The 22,642-nt window shown below is 46.1% G+C and overlaps 1 protein-coding gene across 2 annotated transcripts in view; it reads left to right on the top strand.

Annotated features, from left to right (window-relative positions):
• pkd1a (polycystic kidney disease 1a) overlaps nucleotides 1-22,642 on the top strand; it is a 272,402-nt gene that overhangs the window by 109,746 nt on the left and 140,014 nt on the right. For both annotated transcript variants that reach the window (XM_059979055.1, XM_059979056.1), the window contains exons 12-17: nucleotides 88-831; nucleotides 4,529-4,660; nucleotides 6,707-6,882; nucleotides 10,382-10,518; nucleotides 15,004-18,617; nucleotides 22,039-22,176. In XM_059979055.1, the coding sequence (XP_059835038.1) occupies nucleotides 88-831; nucleotides 4,529-4,660; nucleotides 6,707-6,882; nucleotides 10,382-10,518; nucleotides 15,004-18,617; nucleotides 22,039-22,176 (4,941 nt within the window). The remainder of the gene's footprint in view (nucleotides 1-87; nucleotides 832-4,528; nucleotides 4,661-6,706; nucleotides 6,883-10,381; nucleotides 10,519-15,003; nucleotides 18,618-22,038; nucleotides 22,177-22,642) is intronic.

Raw genomic sequence — 22,642 nt, 5'->3', positions numbered from 1 at the left:
GACAAATTTATAGCTGGCTTGTGAGCTGTGCCCTGGTAATCAAATCAACCCTATCTACTAATTTTCTACTCTTCCTCTTACTTGAAGGTCCTGCTGGGAAACAAAAGCATTGAGGTTCAAGCCAATGACATCATCGCCATCCAGCACAACAGTGAACCTGGCACGTTCCTTCAGTGTCAGCAGGATGAGTCGTCGCCCTGGCAACAGAGTTACTTCAGTATCGTCTACTCCAGTGGGAACGCCGATTTCCGAAGCAACATGACCAACTTCAACTGGACGGACAAAGTGATATGCAACCTGCGCCTCCTCTACAGTCACAGGCAGGAAGCCGTTGTTCGCAGCCCCTTGCTGCACAGGGGGCAGGCCTTGCCAGGTAATTACACCTACCAGGCCACAATGGATGGTGGGTTGTCTCACAGCAACCTGTCCTGCACGGTACAGGTCGTTGCCCCGGTTACCGATGTCAGTGTTATCTACCCGGCGAAGCAAAACGGCGTGCATTACGTGCCAAAGATCCACCCCGTCATCGTCATCCGGGTGAAGTCCGCAGACAGGCCCTCAATGAGCTGGTCTGGGAGCAACCAGACCTTCGCCTGCGAGACCACCTGCCCCGCGGACCTCAACCTCGCCTGCGGAAAGGAGAACTCTGGCACCTGTTACTCGCGGATCCCCCTCACAGTCAAGGACTGCAACCTTACCAGTATCGTCATCACCGCGAAGAACAAAGTTAGCTCCGTGAACAAGACGGTGGCAGTGAGAGCTGAGGACTTGATTGAAGGGCTGACCATTATGCCTGACCCAACGATCAGGGTGCTGTCCAACACGCTTGTGGTAAGATGAATCCAATTGGTATTCATATTGGAATTGATTTATTACTTACTTATTTAGCGATACAGCGAGGAGTAAGACCCTCCGACCCTTCAAGCAGCACCTCCGTAGCGACCCCCAATAAATCCAATTAACCCTAATCTAATCACAGGACAATTTGCAGTGTCCAGTGAACCTCCACGTAAGGTCTTTGGACTGTGGCAGGAAATCAGAGGATCTGGTGAAAACCCATGCATTCCACAGCGAGGACGTACAGAGACCCCTTACAGAATGACACTGGGATTGAACTCTGAACTCCAGAGTGCCCCGAGCTGTAATAGCATTGCATTAACCACTCTGCTGCTTTGGCACCAGGCACTGAGACATAGCGAAAAGCTTGTCTGGCATACTGTTCATACAGATGAAATCACTTCAGCTCCCCTACCAACAAGATCAATTTCCCCTTATTCCCACCATTAAACACCTCCAGAAGTAAAACCTTCCAGAATTCTGAACAAATCAATTGTCAACCCTCCCTCAGCCCCGTAATCCTCTCAGCCCATTTCCTGATGTCAAAGATCAGACTAAATTCAATATTAAAGTACATACAGTACTGGGTAATAGTCTCAGGCACATATATATAGCCAGGGTGCCTGAGACCTTTGGACAGTACTGTAGTAATTTTATGGGTTGCACTGTACTGCTGCCACAAAGGAAAAGCTAATTTTATGTTATCTGTGAGTGATGATAAATTTGATTCTGATATGGTCTCTATTGTGGACTGAGAGTCGGAAGGGGGCAGGGAGAGGGGAAATCATGACTGGGAAAGAGGAAGGGAGAGGGGAGGGAGTGGGAAGCACCGGAGAGACATCCTGTAATGATCATTAAAACAATTGTTTGGAATCAAATTACATTTCCTGGTGTCTCGGGGCTGGGTGTGTCTGCACCCACCCCACCCCACCAATGGCACTCCTCCTCTGCCACCTGTCCCACCCCCCTCCCACAGCACTCCACCCTCACCTTTCCCAAAATCCTTTGCTCCCAGACAATTTACAAACGTGCACTCCCCACTTCACAATGACAAATGCAATACTGTGCAGAAGTCTTAGGCACCCTAGCGATGGATATGTGCCTAAGACATTTGCACAGCACTGTGTATTTCACTATATACAAGCCCAAGATTCATTTCCTTGTGGGCATTCACAGTGATCACAAAAATCACAATAGAGTCAATCAAAACCACATGTAACAAAGATGGACAAAAACCAATGGGCTAAAGGCAACAAGCTGTGCAAATAGAGAAAAAAATAAAACAGAAGGACAAAATAATAGTAAATAAGCAAGCAATAAATATTGAGGGCATGAATTGTAGAGTCTTTAAACAGTGAGTCCATAGGTTGTAGTCAATGATCAGTTCAGTGTTGGCGTGAGTGAAGTTATCTCCTCTGGTTCAGGATCCTGATGGTTGATGTGTAATAACTGTTCCAGAACTTGTTGGTGTGGGTCCTAAGGGTCCTCTACCTTCTTCCTGATGGCAGCAGTGAGAAGAGACCATGACCTGGATGGGCTGGTGTTCCTTGGTGATGGATGCTGGTTTCCTGTGACAGCACTCCTTGTAAATGTGCTCAATGGTGGGGCTGGCTTAATTGTAGAGTTTTGTGGGAATTGATTACCCATTAACACATGGGGATAGAATACTCTGTACTAAGTCAGAAATGTGTTTCAAACTAGATTCCTTCCTTATTTCTCAATGGTAATAGAAACATAGAACACTTACAGCACAGTACAGGCCCCTTGGCCCACAATGCTGTGCTGAACACGTACTTACTTTAGAAATTACCCTGGCTTACTCAAAGCTCTCTATTTTTCTAAGCTCTATGTACCTCTCCAAGAGTCTCTTAACAGACCCTATTGTATCTGCCTCCGCTACCATCACCAGCAGCCCATTCCACGCACTCACCACTCTCTGTGTAAAAAAAACGCAGACATCTCCTCTGTACCTACTTCCAAGCACCTTAAAACATTGTCCTCTTGTGTTAGCCATTTCAGCCCTGGGAAAAAGCCTCTGAATATCCACACAATCAGTGTCTCTCATGAATTTATACACCTCTATCAGGTCACCTCTCATCCTCCGTCACTCCAAGGGAAAAAGGCCGAGTTCACTCAACCTATTCTCATAATACATGCTCCCCAATCCGGGCAATATCCTTGTAAATCTCCTCTGCACCCTTTCTATAGTTTCTGCATCCTTCCTGAACTGAGTACAGTATTCCAAGTGGGGTCTGACCAAGGTCCTATATAACTGTAACATTACTTCTCAGCTCTTAAACTGAATCCCACAGTTGATGAAGGCCAATGCACTGTATGCCTTCTTAACCACAGAGTCAACCTGAGCAGCAGCTTTGAGTGTCCTATGGACTCAAATCCCAAGACCCCTCTGATCCTCCACACTGCCAAGAGTCTTACCTTTAATACTATATTCTGCCATCATATTTGACCTACCAAAATGAACCACCTCACACTTATCCAGGTTGAACTCCATCTGCCACTTCTCAGCCCAGTTTTTCATTCTATCAATGTCTTCTGACAGCCCTCCACACTATCCAAAACACCTCCAACCTTTGTGTCATCGGCAAATTTACAAACCCATCCCTCCACTTCCTCATCCAGGTCATTTATAAAAATCACGAATAGTAAAAGTCCCAGAACAAATCCCTGAGGCACACCGCTTGTCACTGGCCTCCATGCAGAATATGACCCGTCTACAACCACTCTTTGCCTTCTGTGCGCAAGCCAATTCTGGATCCACAAAGCAAGGCCCCCTTGGATCCCATGCCTCCTTACTTTCTCAGTAAGCCTTGCATGGGGCACCTTGTCAAATGCCTTGCTGAAATCTATATACACTACATCTACTGCTCTACCTTCATCAATGTGTTTAGTCACATCCTCAAAAAATTCAATCAGGCTCGTAAGGCATGACCTGCCTTTGACAAAGCCATGCTGACTATTGCTAATCATATTATACCAAATGTTTATAAATCTTGCCTCTCAGGATCTTTTCCATCAAATTACCAACCACTGAGGTAAGACTCACTGGTCTATAATTTCCTGGGCTATCTCTACTCCCTTTCTTGAATAAGGGAACAACATCTGCAAACCTCCAATCCTCTGGAACCTCTCCCATCCCCATTGATGATGCATAGATCATTGCCAGAGGCTCAGCAATCTCCTCTCTTGCCTTCCACAGTAGCCCGGGGTACATCTCCTCCAGTCCCAGAGACTTACCCAACTTGATGCTTTCCAAAAGCTCCAGCACATCCTGTTTCTTAATGTCTATATGCTCAAACTTTTCAGTCAGCTGTAAGTCATCCCCACAATCATCAAGATCCTTTTCCGTAGTGAATACTGAAGCAAAGTGTTTATTAAGTACTTCTGCTATCTCCTCCGGTTCCATACACACTTTTCCATTGTCACACTTGATTGGTCTATTCTCTAACGCCTAATCATCTTGCTGTTCACAAACTTGTGGAATGCCTTGGGTTTTCCTTAATCCTGCTCACCAAGACCTTCTCATGGCCCCTTCTGGCTCTCCTAATTTCACTCTTAAGCTCCTTCCTGCTAGCCTTATAATCTTATAGATCTTTATCATTACCTAGTTTTATGAACCTTTCATGGAGCCCATTTGATTCTGTAAACATTTTGATTCTGTTTCTATCTGCAGACCTACACAGCAAGAGTAAGTGCTGGAACAAATGTCATGTTCAAGTGGACAGTTGATGACAAGGCTTCCTTCATACATTACAACCAAGTCTATAAAGTCATCTATCGAACAGAGGCTGTCTACAAGCTCTCGGTGAGAATGTTTAACAGCTGGTTGTTCTGTTTGGCGGACAAACATCGTTGCCCTCATTTGGTCACCAGATTTTAATCTTGCAGTCAGAGTATGGAATCATAGATGATAGTGAGCAGAAACAGGCCCTTCAGCCCATCGAGTGGTGTATTGACCTTTACACTGATGTTATTCTCCCCACATTCTTGTCATCTGCAACCCTTACTCTTTCTTCCACCACCCAGAGATTCTACCACTCGCTTACACAATAGGGGCAACATACACTCTAGAGCCGCCTTTCTTGTACCTAATAAAGTGGGCGCTGAGTGTGTGTTCGTGGTCTTCTGCTGCTGTAGACAATCCACTTCGATGTTCAATATGTTGTGGATTCAGAGATGCTCTTCTGCACATCACTGTGGTAATATCTGGCTATATGAGTTACTGTCGGCTTCCTGTCAGCTTGAACCAGTCGGATCATTTTCCTTTGATCTCTCTCATTAACAAGGTGTTTTTGCCCACGGAACTGCAGCTCACTAGATGCTTTGTTTTGGTTTTTTTGCACTATTCTCCGTAAACACTAGAGACTGTCGTGCATGAAAATCCCAGGAGATCAGAAGGTTTTTGAGATACTCAAACCACCTCATCTGCTGTCAACAAACATTCCACGGTCAAAGTCACTCAGATCACATTTCATCCCCATTCTGATATTTGATCTGATCATCACTGAATCTCTTGACCATGTCTGCATGCTTTTATGCATTGAGTATCTGCCACATGATTGGCTGATTAGATATTTGTATTAACAAGCAAATATACAGTGGCTAATTAACCCACCACTCTGTACATTCTTGGAAGGAGGAAGGAACCTAGAGCACCCAGGAAAACCCAAATGGTTTCAAGGAGAATGTCCAATCTCCACACGGTCATCACCAGAGGTCAGAATCGAACCAGGGTGGCTGAAGCTAAGAGATTTCCACAAAGAATTAATAGCTTCCCCCTCTGTCATAAAAAAATAATGTAGATAAAACCATAAGACCGTAGGTTATAGCAACAGAATTAGGCCATATAGCCCATCGAGTCTGCTCTACTCAATCACGGTTGGTTTATTTTCTCTCTCAAACCCCATTCTCCTGCCTCTCCCCATAACTTTTGACACCCTTACTAATCAAGTCCTATCAAACCCCCACAGATTTGCCACCATCTGGTTAAGGAGATTCTTCCATTATCTCTGATCTAAAGGGATGTCCTTGTATACTGATGCCGTACCCTCGGGTCCTAAACTCCCCCACTTGGCCTTCACCCCTGTCAGCAGCAATGAGTTCCACAGAATCACCACTCTTTGGCTAAATAAGTCCTGCCACGGAGTCACCAGTCATCTGGGCCAAAGTGCTGATAAATATCACTACACCATGAATCTACCACCAAATTTCTACCTTCCATCTGAAAGACTTTGATCTTGTATTGGAGTACGATGCCCATAACCACTCCCAGACCTTCACAACTTAGCCTAAAATGTAATCACAAGTTGATCTAAGGCATAGGAGCAAAATAAGGCCATTCAGTCCATTCTCCATAATTCCATTATGGCTGATTTATTATACCTATCAATCCCATTCTCTTGCCCACTCCCTTTAACCTTTGACCCCCTGACTAAGGAAGAACCTATCAACTTCCACTTTAAATACAGTATACCCAATGACTTGGCCTCTATGGCTGTCTGTAGCAATAAATTTCACAGATCCACCATCTTCTGGTTAAAGAGATTTCTCCTCATCTCTGTTCAAAAGGGATGTCCTTGTATTATGAGGCTGGATGTCATACGTTGATTGCAAAGGTTTGCAAATTGAGAAGTTTGCATTTATAAAGTGCCTTTCACAACATCAGGGCATTGTAAAGCCACAGAACATCTTTTGAAGTATAGTCTTAGTTGAAAGGACAATAAGGAGCTTGGAAAAGTTCCCTAAGCAGTACAATGACCACACCATCTTTATGGGAAACATTGACCAGGGCAACCCGGAAATGGCCACCCCTTCCTTCCAGTAAACTAAATCTTGTGTTTCAATGTTGCAGCTAATTGCGTCCAATCATGTGAGCAGCCAAAGTATTATTTGCAACGTTACTGTGGACAGGAGGAATCCACTGACAGAGTTAAATGTTTCTGGTGTCCCAACCATTCTCATGCAAGGCATCCCATACACGTTTGTCGCCATAGTGAAGGTGGATGCTGCCATAAATGCTACATTCAGGTAATTAGCAAAAAAAAACCTATTTCTTTCTCTGTAGCTCACTATGCTTCCTCTGAAGAAATTCCTCGTACATTTGCTCAGTCTGGTGAATTTCAGTCTACAGTGCATGCGCGTTGCTCTGGGAATAGGCAGTGCGCTTCCTACTGTTCTGGTGAACATCACTGCAAATCCAGTGGGCTGACTGGGTGGCTGAGTTTCCAGCTATAGTTCTACCCCATGATGCTGGAAGATATAACAGGAGAATTAGGCTATTCAGCCCATCAATTCTGTTCTATCATTCAATCATGGGTGATATTTTTCAACCCCATCCTCTCCCCTCCCTTCTTATTCTGGCTTCTGCTCCCTTCCTGTCAGGTCCTTGCCTGAAATGTTGATGGTTCATTCCCGTCCATAGATGCTGTCTGACCTGCTGAATTCCTCCAGCATCTGGTGTCTGCTGCCCTGGACTTCTGCCATGTGCAGGATCTATTGTGTTAATATTGTCCTGTACTAGACGCATGGGTGTAAATCCCACCATAACAGTTGGGTTACTTAAATTCAGTGAATTACATAAAGTAGGGATTAAGCCAGCAGGAATGAAGAGGATGAAGTTACTGTTGTAAAGCCCATCCATTTCACTAGCTCCTTTTAAGGAAGAAAGTCTGCTGCCTTATCGGAGACTGCAGATCCACGGCCATCAGTCTTAAGCACATCACCCAGTAGTAAGAAACCGCCGTCATGACAGGAACTGCAGTGATTCCAGTCGCCAGGTTGCCAGCACCTTATCACATGCGGTTGAGCAGCAACCGGCAGCCCTTTAGTCAACATTCGGACTCAAGCAGAGAATATAAAGCAGCTCAAGGTGTGTGAGATCTACTACAGAGGGCATTTGGCCTAATGCACACACAGTGGCCACTTTATTAGGTACCTTCTGTACTGAGTGTACGGTCGTGGTCTTCTTGACCATGTTTCCATGCACTGAGTTGCTGCATCATGATTGGCTGATTAGGTATTTGCATTAATGAGCAGTTGTACAGGTGTACTTAAATAAGTGGCCAATGAGTGTATGTTTGTGATCTTCTGCTGCTGTAGCCCATCCTCTTCAAGGTTCGGCATGTTGTTTGTTCGGAGATGCTCATCAGCACACCACTGCTGTAGTGCGTGGTAACTGTTGCATTCCTGTCAGCTTGGCCATTCTCCTCTGACCTCTCTCATGAACAAGGCGCTTTTCCCCACAGAACTGCCACTCACTGGATTTACCTTTGATTTTCATGGCATTCTTTTTAAATAGTCCAGGGAGATCAGCAGTTTCCAGGGAGGTCAAACCAGCTCGTCTGGCACCGACAGTCATCCCACGGTCCAAGTCACTAAGGTCAAAGTTCTTCCCCATTCTGATGTCTGGTCTGAACAACAACTGAACATTTTGACTATGTCTGCATGATTTTGTTTATGCATTGAATTGCTATCACATGATAGGCTGATTAGATATCTGAATTAATGAGCAAGTGTACCTAATAAAGTGGCCACCAAGTATATTTGTGCCTGGTTTAAAAGTGCAGGCTGGCCTAACCCCACTTTCCTTCATAAGATCCGTAACCTGCAGGTTAGCGATCAACATATCTAAGTACTTAGACCGTTAGACTATAAACATAGGCGTAGAATTAGGCCATTTGGTCCCATTGAGTCTGCTCCACCAATCCATTGTGATTGATTTGTTATCCCTCTCAAGCCAATTATTCCTCTTCTGCTTCCTCCCCATAACCTCTGACACTCTTATTAATCCAGAACCCATCAACCTTAAGTATACTCAATGATTTGGCCTCCACAGCCACCTGTACTAATGAATTCCTCTGGCTAAAGAAATTCCTCCTCCTCTGTTCTAAAGCTACGCCCTCTGATTCTGGACTCCCTGCAATAGGAAACATCCTCTCTACTTCCACTTCATCTAGACTTTCCAATATTCTATAGGTTTCAGTGAGATCCCCCTCATTCTTCCAATCTCCAGCGAGTATCAAACGCTCCTCATATGAGGCCATAAGACCATAGGAAGACCTTAATGCAGAATTAGGCCATTTGGCCCATCGGGTCTGCACTGCCATTCATCATGGCTGATCCATTTTTCATCCTCAGCCTCACTCCCCAGCTTTCTCCTTGTAACCTTTGATGCCATATCCAATCAAGAGCCTGTCAAACTCTGCCTTAAATACATCCAATGACCTGGCCTTCACAGCTGCCAGTGGTAATAAATTCCACAAATTCACCACCCTCTGGGCAAACTATGATGACTACGGCCTATTTTATCACGTGCCTCCAAGTACCCTGAGACCTCATCCTTAATAATGGACTCCAACATCTTCCCAACCACTGAAATCAGTCTAACTGGCCTATAATTTTTGTTTTACTGCCTCCCTCCCTCCTTAAAGAGTGGAGTGTCATTTACAGTTTTCCAGTTCTCAGAATCATTCCAGAATCTAGTGATTCTTGAAAGTTCTTTACTAATGCCTCCATGGTCTCTTCAGTTACTCCTTTCAGAACCCTGGGGTACAGTCCATCTGGTACAGGTGACTTATCTACCTTCAGACCTTTCAGCTTTCCAAGCACTTTCTAGCTAGCAATAGCAACTACATTCACTTCTGTTCCCTGACACTCTAGAATTTCTGGCATACTACTAATGTCTTCCATAGTGAAGGCTGATGCAAAACACTTAGTAAGTTCACCCGCCATCTCTTTGTCCCCTTTTTCTGCCTCTCTGGCATAATTTTCCAGCAGTCCAATACCCACTCTTGCCAATCTTATACTCTTTATATATCTGGAAAAATATTGCTGGAATATTGCAATCACTGAGTTAAATAAGATGTTCTCTTAAGGACTAGTCTATTGGTGGGACCTTGGTTGGCTGTAGAGACTGGTCTGGGATCCACCTGTTGTGGTGCAGTGTGGGCAAAAGCCAGTGGTGGTTGTGTTTATGTTTGGGACTTTTAGTTGTTCAGTCTCCGCCACAGTGGAGGTCATGACCGTATAACACAGCTCCCTCCTGAACAGATTTCCTCCAGGTGTATCTATTGAGTGAAATATCTTCCCAGTTTTCAGTTGCAATGTTGAATTTCTTCAAGCTGATGTTGATGTTTTCTTTGATGTGTTTCCTTTGCTCAGCACGGGCCACTGACCTTCCTTCACCTGGGAGTAAAAGATGTATTTGGGGAGTCATGAGAGGCATCTGGGTGAAATGTTGGAATACAGCAAGAGTTTCTGTTTGAATGGCCTTTCAGCAAGTGCTTTCCAGATCCCTGTGTCTGGATGGAAATAATATCTCCCTCCTGCCTTTAATCCCTCGATCTATTCAATTTATCCCCCTCTGTCATAATTTAACGTGTCAGTTAAAACTTCATGAAGCCACTTCTGTTCCAAAGCAAACAATCCCAGTTTATTCTCGTAGATATAAAATTCTAGTTTTGGCAAGTCGTTCCAGTGGACTCAGGAAGTGGAGAAGTTTGTGCTGAGTGTTTCTGTTGCTTTGCAGGTGGTGTTTCGGTGATGGAACTGGTGATGTGGTTTATCAGTTCAGCTCTCCCTATAACCTTAGCTTTTCCGTGCCTCACCTGACAGTCAAGCAAGCTGTACTGCAACATAATGTTACTCATGTCTATCATTGCCCAGGTATGGTGCACACTCATATGTGGGTTGTGGGTCTTGTGAAGATATTTTGCATTAAGGGTGGGAGAAGCACATTCATTTGCCACTTTATTAGGTACCTGGTGGGACTCAGAGCGGACTTCAGTTGCTGTAGCCATCCATTACAAGGTTCGATGTGTTGTGCATTCTGAGTTGTTGTTCTGCACGCCACTGTTGTAACACGTGCTTTATCTGGGTTACTGTCACCTTCCTGTCAGCTTGAACCAGCCAGAAAATTCTCCTGTGACCTACTCGCTAACTGGGCATTTTGCCACAGAACTGCCGCTCACTGAATGTCTTTTGTTTATTGCACCATTCTCTGTAAACTCTTGAGAATGTTGTGCTTGAAAATGTCAGATCAGAAGATACTCAAATCACCCCATTTGGCACCACAAATTATCCCATGGTCAGAGTCACTTGGATCACACTTTTTCCTCATTCTGATGTTTGGTTTGAACAACAACCGAACCTCTTGACCATGCCTGCATACTTTTATGCATTGATTTACTGCCACATGATTGGCTAATTAGATATTTGCATTAACGAGTGGGTGTACAGGGGTACCCAATAAAGTGGCCACTGAGTGTTTGGAACAGAACCTGAAGGCCATTCAGTCCCTCACCTCTGATTTTGCATTCACTGTGATCATTGAGTTGTTGTATGCAATTCTGGTCTCTGTATTTAAAAATAGACATGGCCCGAGGTCCTGTTTAAATCTGAATGAGTCTTGATGAAAGATCTTGGCCCGAAGCATCAACTGTTCATTTCCCTCCATTGATGCCGCCTGACCTGCTGAGCTCCACTGGCACATTGTGTGTGTTGCTCAAGATTTCCGGCATCTGCAGAATCACTGTTTCTTGTCTTGGGGGTCAGTTTGGTGTGTATTCACTCAAAAGAGTTTTTAATTGAATTTGTTTATTAGTGTCATATGTACCAAGGTACAGTGCAAAACCTGTTTTCTTTCTGATGCCTTCCATACAGGTCATTTCATTATAAAAACAGATTGAAATAGTACGAGGGAAAACAGAGTGCAGAATAAAGTGTTACAGTTACAGTGAAAATGTAGTGCAGGCAGACAATAAGGTGCAAGGCCATATTGACACACACAAAATGCTGGTAGAACACAGCAGGCTAGGCAGCATCTATAGGGAGAAGCGCTGTCGACGTTTTGGGCCGAGACCCTTCGTCAGGACTAACCGAAAGGAAAGATAGTAAGAGATTTGAAAGTAGTGGGGGGAGGGGGGAAATGCGAAATGATAGGAGAAGACCGGAGGGGGTGGGATGAAGCTAATAGCTGGAAAGGTGATTGGCGAAAGTGATACAGAGCTGGAGAAGGGAAAGGATCATGGGACGGGAGGCCTCAGGAGAAAGAGAATGGGGAGGAGCAGCAGAGGGAGATGGAGAACAGGCAAACAACTAAATGTGTCAGGGATGGGGTAAGAAGGGGAGGAGGGGCATTAACGGAAGTTAGAGAAGTCAACTTCTCTAAGTGGAGAAGCCCCTCCTCCCCTTCTTACCCCATCCCTGACACATTTAGTTGTTTGCCTGTTCTCCATCTCCCTCTGGTGCTTCCCCCCCCCCCCTTTCTTTATCCTGAGGCCTCCCGTCCCATGATCCTTTCCCTTCTCCAGCTCTGTATCACTTTCGCCAATCACCTTTCCAGCTATTAGCTTCATCCCACCCCCTCCGGTCTTCTCCTATCATTTCGCATTTCCCCCTCTCCCCACTACTTTCAAATCTCTTACTATCTTTCCTTTCGGTTAGTCCTGACGAAGGGTCTCGGCCCGAAACGTCGACAGCACTTCTCCCTATAGATGCTGCCTGGCCTGCTGTGTTCCACCAGCATTTTGTGTGTGTTGATTGAATTTCCAGCATCTGCAGATTTCCTCGTGTAGGTCATATTGAGGTAGATTGTGAGTTCAAGAGTCTAAGTTATCAAAATAGGTATCATTTAGTAGTCTTATAACCATGGGATAGAAGCTATTCTTGAGCCTGGTAGTATCTGTGTCCAGGCTTTTTTATCTTCTGCACGGTGGAGGCAGATATACTAGTGAAATTTAAGAGACCACTAGACAGGTATATGGAGGAATTTAAGGTGGAGGGTTATATGGGAGGCAGGGTTTAAGGGTCGGCACAACATTGTGGGCCGAAGGGCCTGTACTTTGCTGTATTGTTCTATGTTTCTATGCTGGGATGGGGACAAGAGGAAAGAATGTCTGTGGGTATCTGGGTTCCTTGGTCATATTAGCTGCTTTACTGACACAGCAAGAAGTGTAGACAGGTTCTACAGAGGAGAGGATGGTTGGTGATGTGCTGAGCTGTCTCTTGTGGTCTCGGGTGGAGCAGTTGCCATGTGAAATGGTGATGCATCCAGATAGGATGGGTACATTGATGAAAATTGGTCTATGAGGAGACGCCGTTTCTTTAGACTTCTAAAGAAGTAAGAGTTGCTGGTTATCTTTCTGAGCGTGGTGTTCACGTGGCTGAACCAGGATAGGCACTAGAGGCTGTGTAATTTTGATCTGGGCTCAGAATGAGAGGTGATCTGAAAGGGGGGGGGGCAAGGGGATGGATTAACAAGAGAAGCTGCTTCTACTGCTTGGGGAGACTAGAACTGAGAGTGCCATGTCAAGGTAAGAGGAATCATACCACAAGATTGAGAAGTGGGCATATTTCTTCACCCGGGTGGTTACAAATCTTGGAAAACTCCTTTACAGAGTCTAGATCAAAACACAGTTTTCCCTCGTAGGTTGACCCCCTCAACCCACAACACGATGGAATGAACACACCCCGCTAACACCCAGGCAGGTAGATCTTTAAACATGATGATCAAATCATCATGTACAGTCATGGAATATACAGTACTGTCAAAATTCTCAAGGACATATATATATAGCCAGGGTACCGAAGACTTTTGCAGAGTACTGTAGGAATTTTATGTATTGCACTGTATTGCTGCAAATAAAAAACAAATTTCATGACATACATGAGTGATGATAAACCTGATTCTGATATGGTCTCTGTCATGGACTGAGAGTGGGAAGGTGGCAGGGAGAGGGGAATCATGGTTGGGGAAAGGGGAAGGGAGAGGGGAGGGAGTGGGAAGCACCAGAGAGACATTCTGTAATGATCAATAAAGCAGTTGTTTGGAATCAAATGACCTTGCCTGATGTCTCAGGGCTGGGTGTGTCTGCACCCATGCCACCCACCCTACCACTGGCACTCCTTCACTGCCACCTGTCCCACACCCCTCCCACAGCACTCTACCTTCACCGTTCCCAGCATTCTTCGCTCCCGTCAGCTTTTCAAACTTGCGCTCCGGTCCACATTGACAGATACACTACTGTGCAAGAGTCTTAAGCACCCTGGCCGTGGATATGTGCTGAAGACTTTTGCACAGTACTGTATTTGGTTACTAAGTTGGAGGAAGTGGGAACTGGGTGGGAATGGAACCTGAGGCACAGGTTCAGACGAGATTTATTGAACAGCGGAGTAGATGTGAGGAGCCAAATGTTCCACTCCTATTCTACTTCACATGTTCTCAGTGTTCCAATTTTGGAAGTGAGATGTCCTCTTGTCAACTGAAAGGTCCCATATTTCAAAGTAGAGCAAGGGACTTCTCAAAGGTGTCCTGTCCCAATACATACCTCTCTGTTAATAGATAATTTGGTCTCCTCTGCTTCTAGGATCATACTGTGTGTAAATTGGCTGCCAGGTTTCCTACAATAAAACAATTGGTGGATTTCAAAAGGTGGTCCTTTTGATTTGTTGGAAGATCATGAAGGGTGCTATAGAAATGCAAGTTAGCAATAGATCCTGCCTGGCCTGCTGAGTTCCTCCAGTATTTTGTCTGAGATAGCAGATGGGGGCGGGGGGGGGGGGGGTGGGGGAGTGGAGCTAACTAGAATGTTTGATCAAATGCAGAATAAAAATAATAAATATTGGAAACACTCAGCGGGTCAGGCAGCGTCCATGGATGGAGAAACAGTGTGAATGTTTCAAATCAGAGACCCTTCATCAGAACGGAAAAGGAAAAAGCAAATTAGTTTTCAGTGGGAGAGGGAAGGGAAGATCTTTGCTAGGGTGAGAGAGACCAGGTGGCTAGTGTGGCAGCTAGAGGCACATAAACACAAGAGTTTCTACAACTGCTGGAAATCTGGAGCAACCCACAATCTCAAAATGCTGGAGGAACTCAGCAGGTCAGGCAGCATCTGTGGAGATGAATAAGGAGTCAACGTTTCAAGCCCAGACCCTTCATCAAGACCCCTGAAACAATAATGTTTCTTGTTTGCGTTATGTTTTGCTAAGAGTAGGGGTGAGGGACGTGCCCTGCAGGCCAGACTATACTGAGAGAGCTATACTGAGTCAGAAACCACAGGTGAATGATGGGCTAGTTCTAAATCAGACAGGGAAGGATGTAAGTGCTGTGTTTATTCCTGTGTTAATTCCTGTCTCCTCTTCTCTGCTTAGGTGAATACAATCTCTCGGTTTCTGCATCGGATAAATACGATAACCTCAGTCAGGTCCTTCCACTTAGGGTGTACAGCCACCTCAGAAACATCTCTGTCAATGCCAGCAGCAATGTCATTGCCACTGGCAAAAGGTTGGAGTTCGAAGCCAGCCTCCTGCCGTCCACACTGGGTGTTACCTACCAATGGCTCTTCGGAGACAACTCCAGCCAGCTAACAGGCAGCCTTCCAAGGGTTGTGCACACCTTCACCAAAGCTGGGAGGTACAACGTTAGTGTCCAAGCCACCAACGGCATCAGCAACATCGGTGCCCACTGCGTGGTGGACGTGCTGGAGGAAATAAGGGGCGTGAACTTCTCGGATAACAGCCCCACCGAACTCACCGCCCCGACTATAGTCAGAGCCTCGGTGCAGTCAGGGACCAGCATTCGGTGGTCGTTTGACATGGGGGACGGGACCCCGCTCACCGACACCTTCTCCTCGGTGATGAACTACACGTACTCTGCCGTGGGCAAGTACACAGTGACCGCCATTGCCTCCAACCTGCTGGGCTCGGCCAACGCCTCGCGGGCCGTCGAAGTTTTCGTGCTGCAGGTGTGCCGGGTCACACCGGCGGGTTGCGTCCAAGAGCGGCTGGAGACCAACTTCACTGCCTACACGCCAGGAGACGCCGCCAACTACCTGTTCTTCTGGGACTTCGGTGACAGCTCGCCCAACGAGACCATCAGCGGGCAGCCCAACATTAGCCACAACTACACCAGCAGCGGCGATTTCCCCCTCTACCTGGTGGTGTCCAGCAATGTCAACAAGGTCAACTATTACTCCAACGTGTGCGTTCAGCCAGCTGTCCGCAGGGTCGTGGTCACTCCGACCCATGGCTTCATCCAGCTGGGCAACGAAGCGATGTTCTCTGCTGAGGCTTTCCCCGAGAGTCAGTATACCTACCTGTGGGACTTTGGTGCCGGCATAGACACCCAGATTCGGGGCAGGGAGGCCAACCACACCTTCGGGAGTTCGGGTTTGTACTGGGTCAACGTGACCGCCTTCAACAATGTCTCATCAGCCAGCGGCACGGCCCGTGCGGAGGTCCAGGCACCTGTGACCTGCTTGGAGGTCCACCTCTATGGCGGGTTCGAGCCCAACAACCTGGTGAGGGAGCAGACTTACGCTTTTGGGGCGGTCAGTAATGGCGACAAAATGAACTACAGCTGGGACTTCGGAGACGGTGACCTAGTCAGGGGCGCCAATGTCACCCACAGTTTTGGCACCGTGGGCTCCTTTCGGGTGAAGCTGGAAGGGTGGAACATGGTGAGCTCAATGTGGAAGGAACTCATAGTCTGCGTGAAGACGCCATTGCTGGGGTTGAAGGTGGTGGCTAACCCTAGCATCACGCCGGTCAACACCTCCGTCTTTCTCGGGGCCACGCTGTGGGCTGGTGGCACCGTTCGCTACTTCTGGACCTTCTGCCAGGGCTGCCGGTCACAAGAAGGTCCCGCCACCATTAACCACACCTTTGGTGAGCCCGGCCTCTTCAACGTCACCGTCCGGGCAGAGAATGGCATCAGCTCGGTACAGGCTTGCGTCATGGTCCACGTCCTGGAGGAGATCGAGGGCCTGACCATGGTGCTCGGTGACCTGGCCCAGAACTGCTGCCTGCTCACCAACCAGACCCTCTGGTTCCAGGCCACAAGCCTCTCTGGCACCGAGATATCGTATGACTGGACCATCTGGAAGGCAGGAACCCTCTTTGTCCACACCACTGGGATGTCTTCTCAGGTGCTCTTTGAGGAAGCAGGCTCCTATGAGATGGTGCTCGAGGCCAGTAACCTGCTGGGCTCCATGAACACTAGTGAGCTGGTTGCTGTGCTGGAGCCCATCGGCGATGTGGCACTAAGGGCATCTCCTGAGCCAGTGGCGGTGAACGAGACCACCACCATCAGTGCACATCTGGACAGTGGTACAGACGTGATCTACACCTGGGCCTTGGATGCAAGTACCACAGTGACTACCTGCGTCCCCTCTGTCCACCACAATTTCTGGACCCCGGGCCTGAAGCTCGTCAACCTTACGGCCGCCAACAGACTCAGCTCTGGCTGCTCGACCCTGGTGGTCCGTGTCCAGGAGCCGGTGGGCGGTGTGGACATCGTGGCCCCGCGCTACGCTGCCACCAATGCTACAGTCTCATTCTGGGCGCTGGCGCTAAGAGGGACCAATGTCTCCTGGCAGTGGATACTGCCACAGTCTGAAGAGCAAGGGAGCGCCCAGCAGATAAGTGGATCATTCCCACTGCCTGGTGTGTACACTGTTGGACTGAACGCTTCTAATGACGTGAGTTGGGAGCTGGCCTTGAAGAACATTACTGTCCAAGATGAAATACAGGGGCTGCAGCTTCTAGCCTCCAGCCAGGCAGTTGCCCCTGGGCAGAATGTAATTTTCTCTGTTCTGCTGTCTGCGGGGACTGATGTTTCCTTCTACCTGGGCATTAATGATACTTTCACGCTGCTTCAGAACATCACAGAGTACACGTATCAGTTCACACTCCTTGGAACGTACCATGTGACGTTAACAGCACAGAACAGCGTTAGCTGCAGCCATGCTGATATGGAGATCAAGGTGATAGAGCCCGTGAAGGGTCTGAAGTTGGTGGACTGTGATGACTATGCCATTCCCAGTGGGGTAACAAAAACCTTCAGGGCCGAAGTGGCCAGCGGCTTCCAGATATCCTACCTGTGGCAGTTTGCACTGGGAAGCAGTTCTGATCTCATTGCTGGGCAGAATGTTTCTTACACGCCAAGGGTGCGAGGACAGCTAAGCGTCCTGCTGAGGGCATCCAACAATGTATCGAGCGAGGAAGTCACCATCCTGGTCCTGGTGCAGCATCCAATTTTGTCTGCTCGACTCACAGCTTCGCCGCCTGTCAGCGTGGTCAACGAGTCGGTGCAGCTGAGTCTCTCCGTGACCCCCAGCTTCACAGAGGCGACCTTTGTGTGGAGGTTCGGGGATGGGACCCAAAACCACGCAAACACATCGGTCCTGTCCCATTTTTATTTGGAGCCAAGGATTTACGTGGTGGAGGTCAACGCGTCCAACTACGTGAGCTTCTATGTCGTGCAGGCCACGGTAACCATTGTGGTGCTCAAGTGCGACCCGCCCAAGGTCAGCATGATTCTTAGCAACACCATGAAGAGGTCTCAGAAGAACTACTTGGAGGCTGACGTGGACCTCAGAGGGTGCGCTGAGTATCAGGTGGGTTACCAATGGGAGATACACAGGGCTTCAAGCTGCACCTCACTACAAGGAGGAAATGAAGTTCAACCAAGAAACGTGGACTTGAAGAGACCCCGTCTACAGTTGCCCACCCTGTCGTTAGCTGTCGGCCGTTACTGCGTGCTGTTTACTATTTCTTTTGAAGGGACCTCGTTTGTAAAGACCGCTCAATCCATTGTGAATGTGATCCCCAGCCCACTGGTCCCAATAATAGATGGTGGAACATTCAGATCATGGACAACCATGCAAGACCTTGTGATGGACGGTACTAGGTCATATGACCCTGATCAGCCTCCTGAGAGACAAACACCTCTGGATTACATGTGGCTGTGTACATACCCATGTCGGGTAAGGCACTGTTTCAAGTTTGAAAATCTCTTCTCTTTTCATTGGAGATGTAGGGTGGTAAAGTGGCACACAGACTGTAGATCTGCTGCCTCACAGTGCCAGACCTTGGTTTAATTCAGACCTCAGGTGCTGTAGATGTAGAGCCTGCACTGTCTCCCTGTGTTTGTGTGGGTGTCCTACGAGTGGTAATTGGTATTTGATTTATTATTGTCACATAACCAAAATACACTCGATGGCCACTTTATTAGGTGTGCACCTGCTCGTTAATGCAAATATCTAATTAGCCAATCACGTGGCAGCAACTCAATGCATAAAAGCCTTCAGACGTGCTTAAGATGTTCGGTTGTTCAGACCAAACATCAAAATTGGGGAAGAAATGTGATCTAAGTGACTGACTTTGACCGTGGATGACTGTTGATGCCATATGGGGTGATTTGAGTACTCTGATGGGTTTGCTGTCCACAAAGTTCTAAACCCTTAAGCCCTATTAGATATAAATAGCCATGGGTACTCTCACTAAAGGAAGATCGGGACACATCGGCATTGTAGTGGTTGGCACAACACTTTACAGTACCAGTGACCCGGGTTCAATTCCTGCCACTGCCCATAAGGAGTTTTTACATTCTTCCCATGACTGCGTGGATTTCCTCCAGTTGCTCTTGTTTCTTCCTACAGTCCAAAGACGCACCAATTGGTAGGTCAATTGGTCATTGTATATTGTCCCATGATTAGGCCAGGGTTAAAATTGGGGGATTGCTGGGTAGCGTAGCTTTAAGGGCTCAATAAATTATACTGTAACTACCCAATCTTTAGTTCACTCCCTGTTTATTCTCCATGTTACGTTTAGCTGCCAAAACCCACCATTTCAGCAGTGGATCCCCCGCCTACCCTACCAAGAAAAAGATGCTTCCGGTTAACCAAGTAATTAATTTATTTTCAGTGATACATACTCAAATCCAGACAAATCTCTTAAAACAGATTGAAAGCTCACAGTGAGCTTTCCAAATCACAAACCATTTCTAAAACACAAAAGATTTCCAAAACACAGTTGCAATTCCTATCAGCTAAAAATGATATACCAATGACGCAGATGAACCAGGTGTCCATCACGGATATCGATGGTAGAGGAATGGGCTCTGCTTCACCCTGTGTTTCTTTCACATTCCTTGATCTTCTATACTCCTTTCCTAATAAGGCTGAACTGATGTGTACACTTATACCCATTTTCTGCCACTTGGTTGACTTCACACACTTGTGATAATCTTTCAGAAGTCTTTTAGCACAAATGGTCCAAAAGCTTCTTGGAGATGTGGTTCCCAGCTACCCACAATTAAAACTGTGAAACTGACTCCTCAAGTACAGAAGCCTTCCAACATATTAATAGATCAGTTATTGATGTGCTAAGTCATTCTCTGTTCTGGTCTGCAGGCTTCCTTGAACTAAACAACTTAGCCAGCATTGTCTGCTTTGAAACAAATGTAGTTAAACAAAGCCCGTTGTTTGGCAATAGGCCAGGTCCAGCGAGCAGCACCCTGCTTTCTGTAGATAATGCATCTCTTTGCAATGCATCTCCTTTTTTAACTTCACAAAAAAGTACACAAAATACAAACAATTATTTACAACAGTGAATAAACTCATATCAAAATATGGTTATTACTGTCCATGAAGCAGTCAAATCCCTGGGGGCAGGCACCGTTCCCAGAAATCTCCCACTGTACCAATGGTGACCACATGCTCCCTCACCAAGGACACCTGGGCATGAACGTATTTCTGGAAGAGGCACAGGCAGCCTGCCTGGACAGAGCCCTCAACTGCCTGTTGTCTGGACCTGTGAACAGCCATTTTGGGCAGGCCCAGGAGCAAACCACAGTAAGATCCTGCAAGTGACCACCACCGCCCCCCCACATACAGGAGTGCAGAGCTGAATGCCAACTTAAGCTAGAGCAGCAGCCCCTTCAGATATTCAAATAGGGGCTTCAACCTCTCACATTGCATATAAACAGGGTACATTGACTCCTCCCAGCCACAAAATGGACAGGTGGATGGGGGCAAAGCTGTCCTTCCAACGACAAATGGATTAATGCTTTCCATTTACACTTAGAAGTGAAGACTGGCTCCTGTTTACCACCAGAGATAAACAATGAGCATTAGTTGGAAGGTTAACTTACAACTGCTTGATCTTTACAAGCGGCAGCTACTGTGTTTAGAAAGACGAGCTTGACATAAAGAAGATGCCCCGGCCCAGCAAGCAAATATCCATCACAGTATCCAGAACTTGCTGATCTCTGGGGATTTTTATGCACAACAATCTCAGAGAATATGTGAAAAGCAAAAATACACCCAAGAGTTAAAGATTATGGTGAGACTGGGGTTGGAAAAGATCTTAATTTTTTTTTAAAAGAAACAGCACGGAATAGGCCCTCCCAGCCCAACAAGCCACACTGCCCAGCAACCCACCTAGTTAATCCTTTCATTGTCAATCTTTTTTTATTGATTTAAAAAAATATAAGGATAAATACAAATCAGAGAAGTTATATCAAATACATATTTCAATAAAAGTTGAAAGAAAGGAATATACACTGTGAAAATCATGTATAGTATAATATTGAGCTAATATAAAAAGGAACCACAACTCCTCTTAAGAATTCATTAAAAAAAGACTCAAGATTTCTATTACTGAGAAGGCAAAAAAAAACACTGAACTAACCTAAAACAAGAAAAAGAGGACTGGGCAGTCCATTTTGAGGATATAATTACAAAAAAAGGTGGGAAAAATCCTTCTGGTCAATTCTGAAACTTCGCGGAGAAGAAAAAAAAATTACCTAACAAAGTAAAAAAAAGAAAAATTAGATTATATGAAAATATTGAATGAAAGGTCACTAGGTTTGCTCGAATTTAAAAGATGTATCAAATGTCTGACTTCTAATTTTCTCCTAGCTTAAACACAACATAATGGAGGAGAGCCAGAAAAAAAACAATCTGTGGATTGGGATCCTTCCAATACAGCAAAATAGCTCTCCTAGCCAATAGAGTTGAAAAAGCTATCAGTTAATCCTAGCCTAATCATTGGACAATTTACAATGACCAATTAACCTACCAACCAGTACGTCTTTGTACTACGGGAGGAAACTGGTGCGCCTAGCCTAAACCCACAGAGTTCACAGGAAGGGCATACAAACTTTGTACAGGCAGTGCCGGAATTGAATGCCAAACTCCAACACTCTGAGCTGTAATAGCGTCACGCCAACCGCTACCCTATGGTGGCACCCCTGCAATGATTGGCTGGTGGAGCAGACTGGATAGGCCTATTAGTCTAGTTAGTCAAATACTGCTCCTATATCTTTTGGTCTAATAATTTACAAGCATATGAATGGTAAATTGCTTATTGAACTCAATAGCCTTTTCATTTTTTTTTTGTCAGGGACCTACAAGCTGTGGTATATCCGGAAACGGAGGCATTTTTTCTATTCCAAGAAAGGAGATGAAACACAACACAAACTACACCTGCAGTCTGAATGTCAGCAAACCTAACCGGGAGTCTCAGTCTGTCAAACAGCTTGTAAGTAAAGGCACCCTCAAATGTTGCAAAAATTAATGTATTTTCTTCCATTACCTTGCCAGTGTACTCATTCATTTCATGATCCGTAATGGATTGCCTTATTTACTTAAAGTCTGACATTGGTTGTAGAAGAATTGTGAATGATCCTGGGAATGACAGGGTTAATGTGTGGGTGCTTGACGGCTCTGGGTCTGTACTCGCTGGTGTTTAGAAGAATGAAAAGGATGAAGCTCACTGAAAGACCCAGATAGAATGGACATGAAGAGGATGTTTCCTATAGTGGGGGAGTCTAGGACCAGATGGCACAGCCTCAGAATACAAGGACATCCCTTTCCATCAGAGATGAGGAGGAATTTCTGTAGCCAGAGGGTGATGAATCTGTGGAATTCATTGCCACAGATGCTATGGAGGCCAAGTCATTGTGTATACTTAAAGCAGAGATTGATAGGTTCTTGATTAGTAAGTG

This window comes from Hypanus sabinus, chromosome 9 (genome assembly GCF_030144855.1).
Source record: "Hypanus sabinus isolate sHypSab1 chromosome 9, sHypSab1.hap1, whole genome shotgun sequence".
Lineage (NCBI taxonomy): Eukaryota > Metazoa > Chordata > Chondrichthyes > Myliobatiformes > Dasyatidae > Hypanus > Hypanus sabinus.
This window is presented reverse-complemented; position numbering and strand designations above follow the sequence as displayed.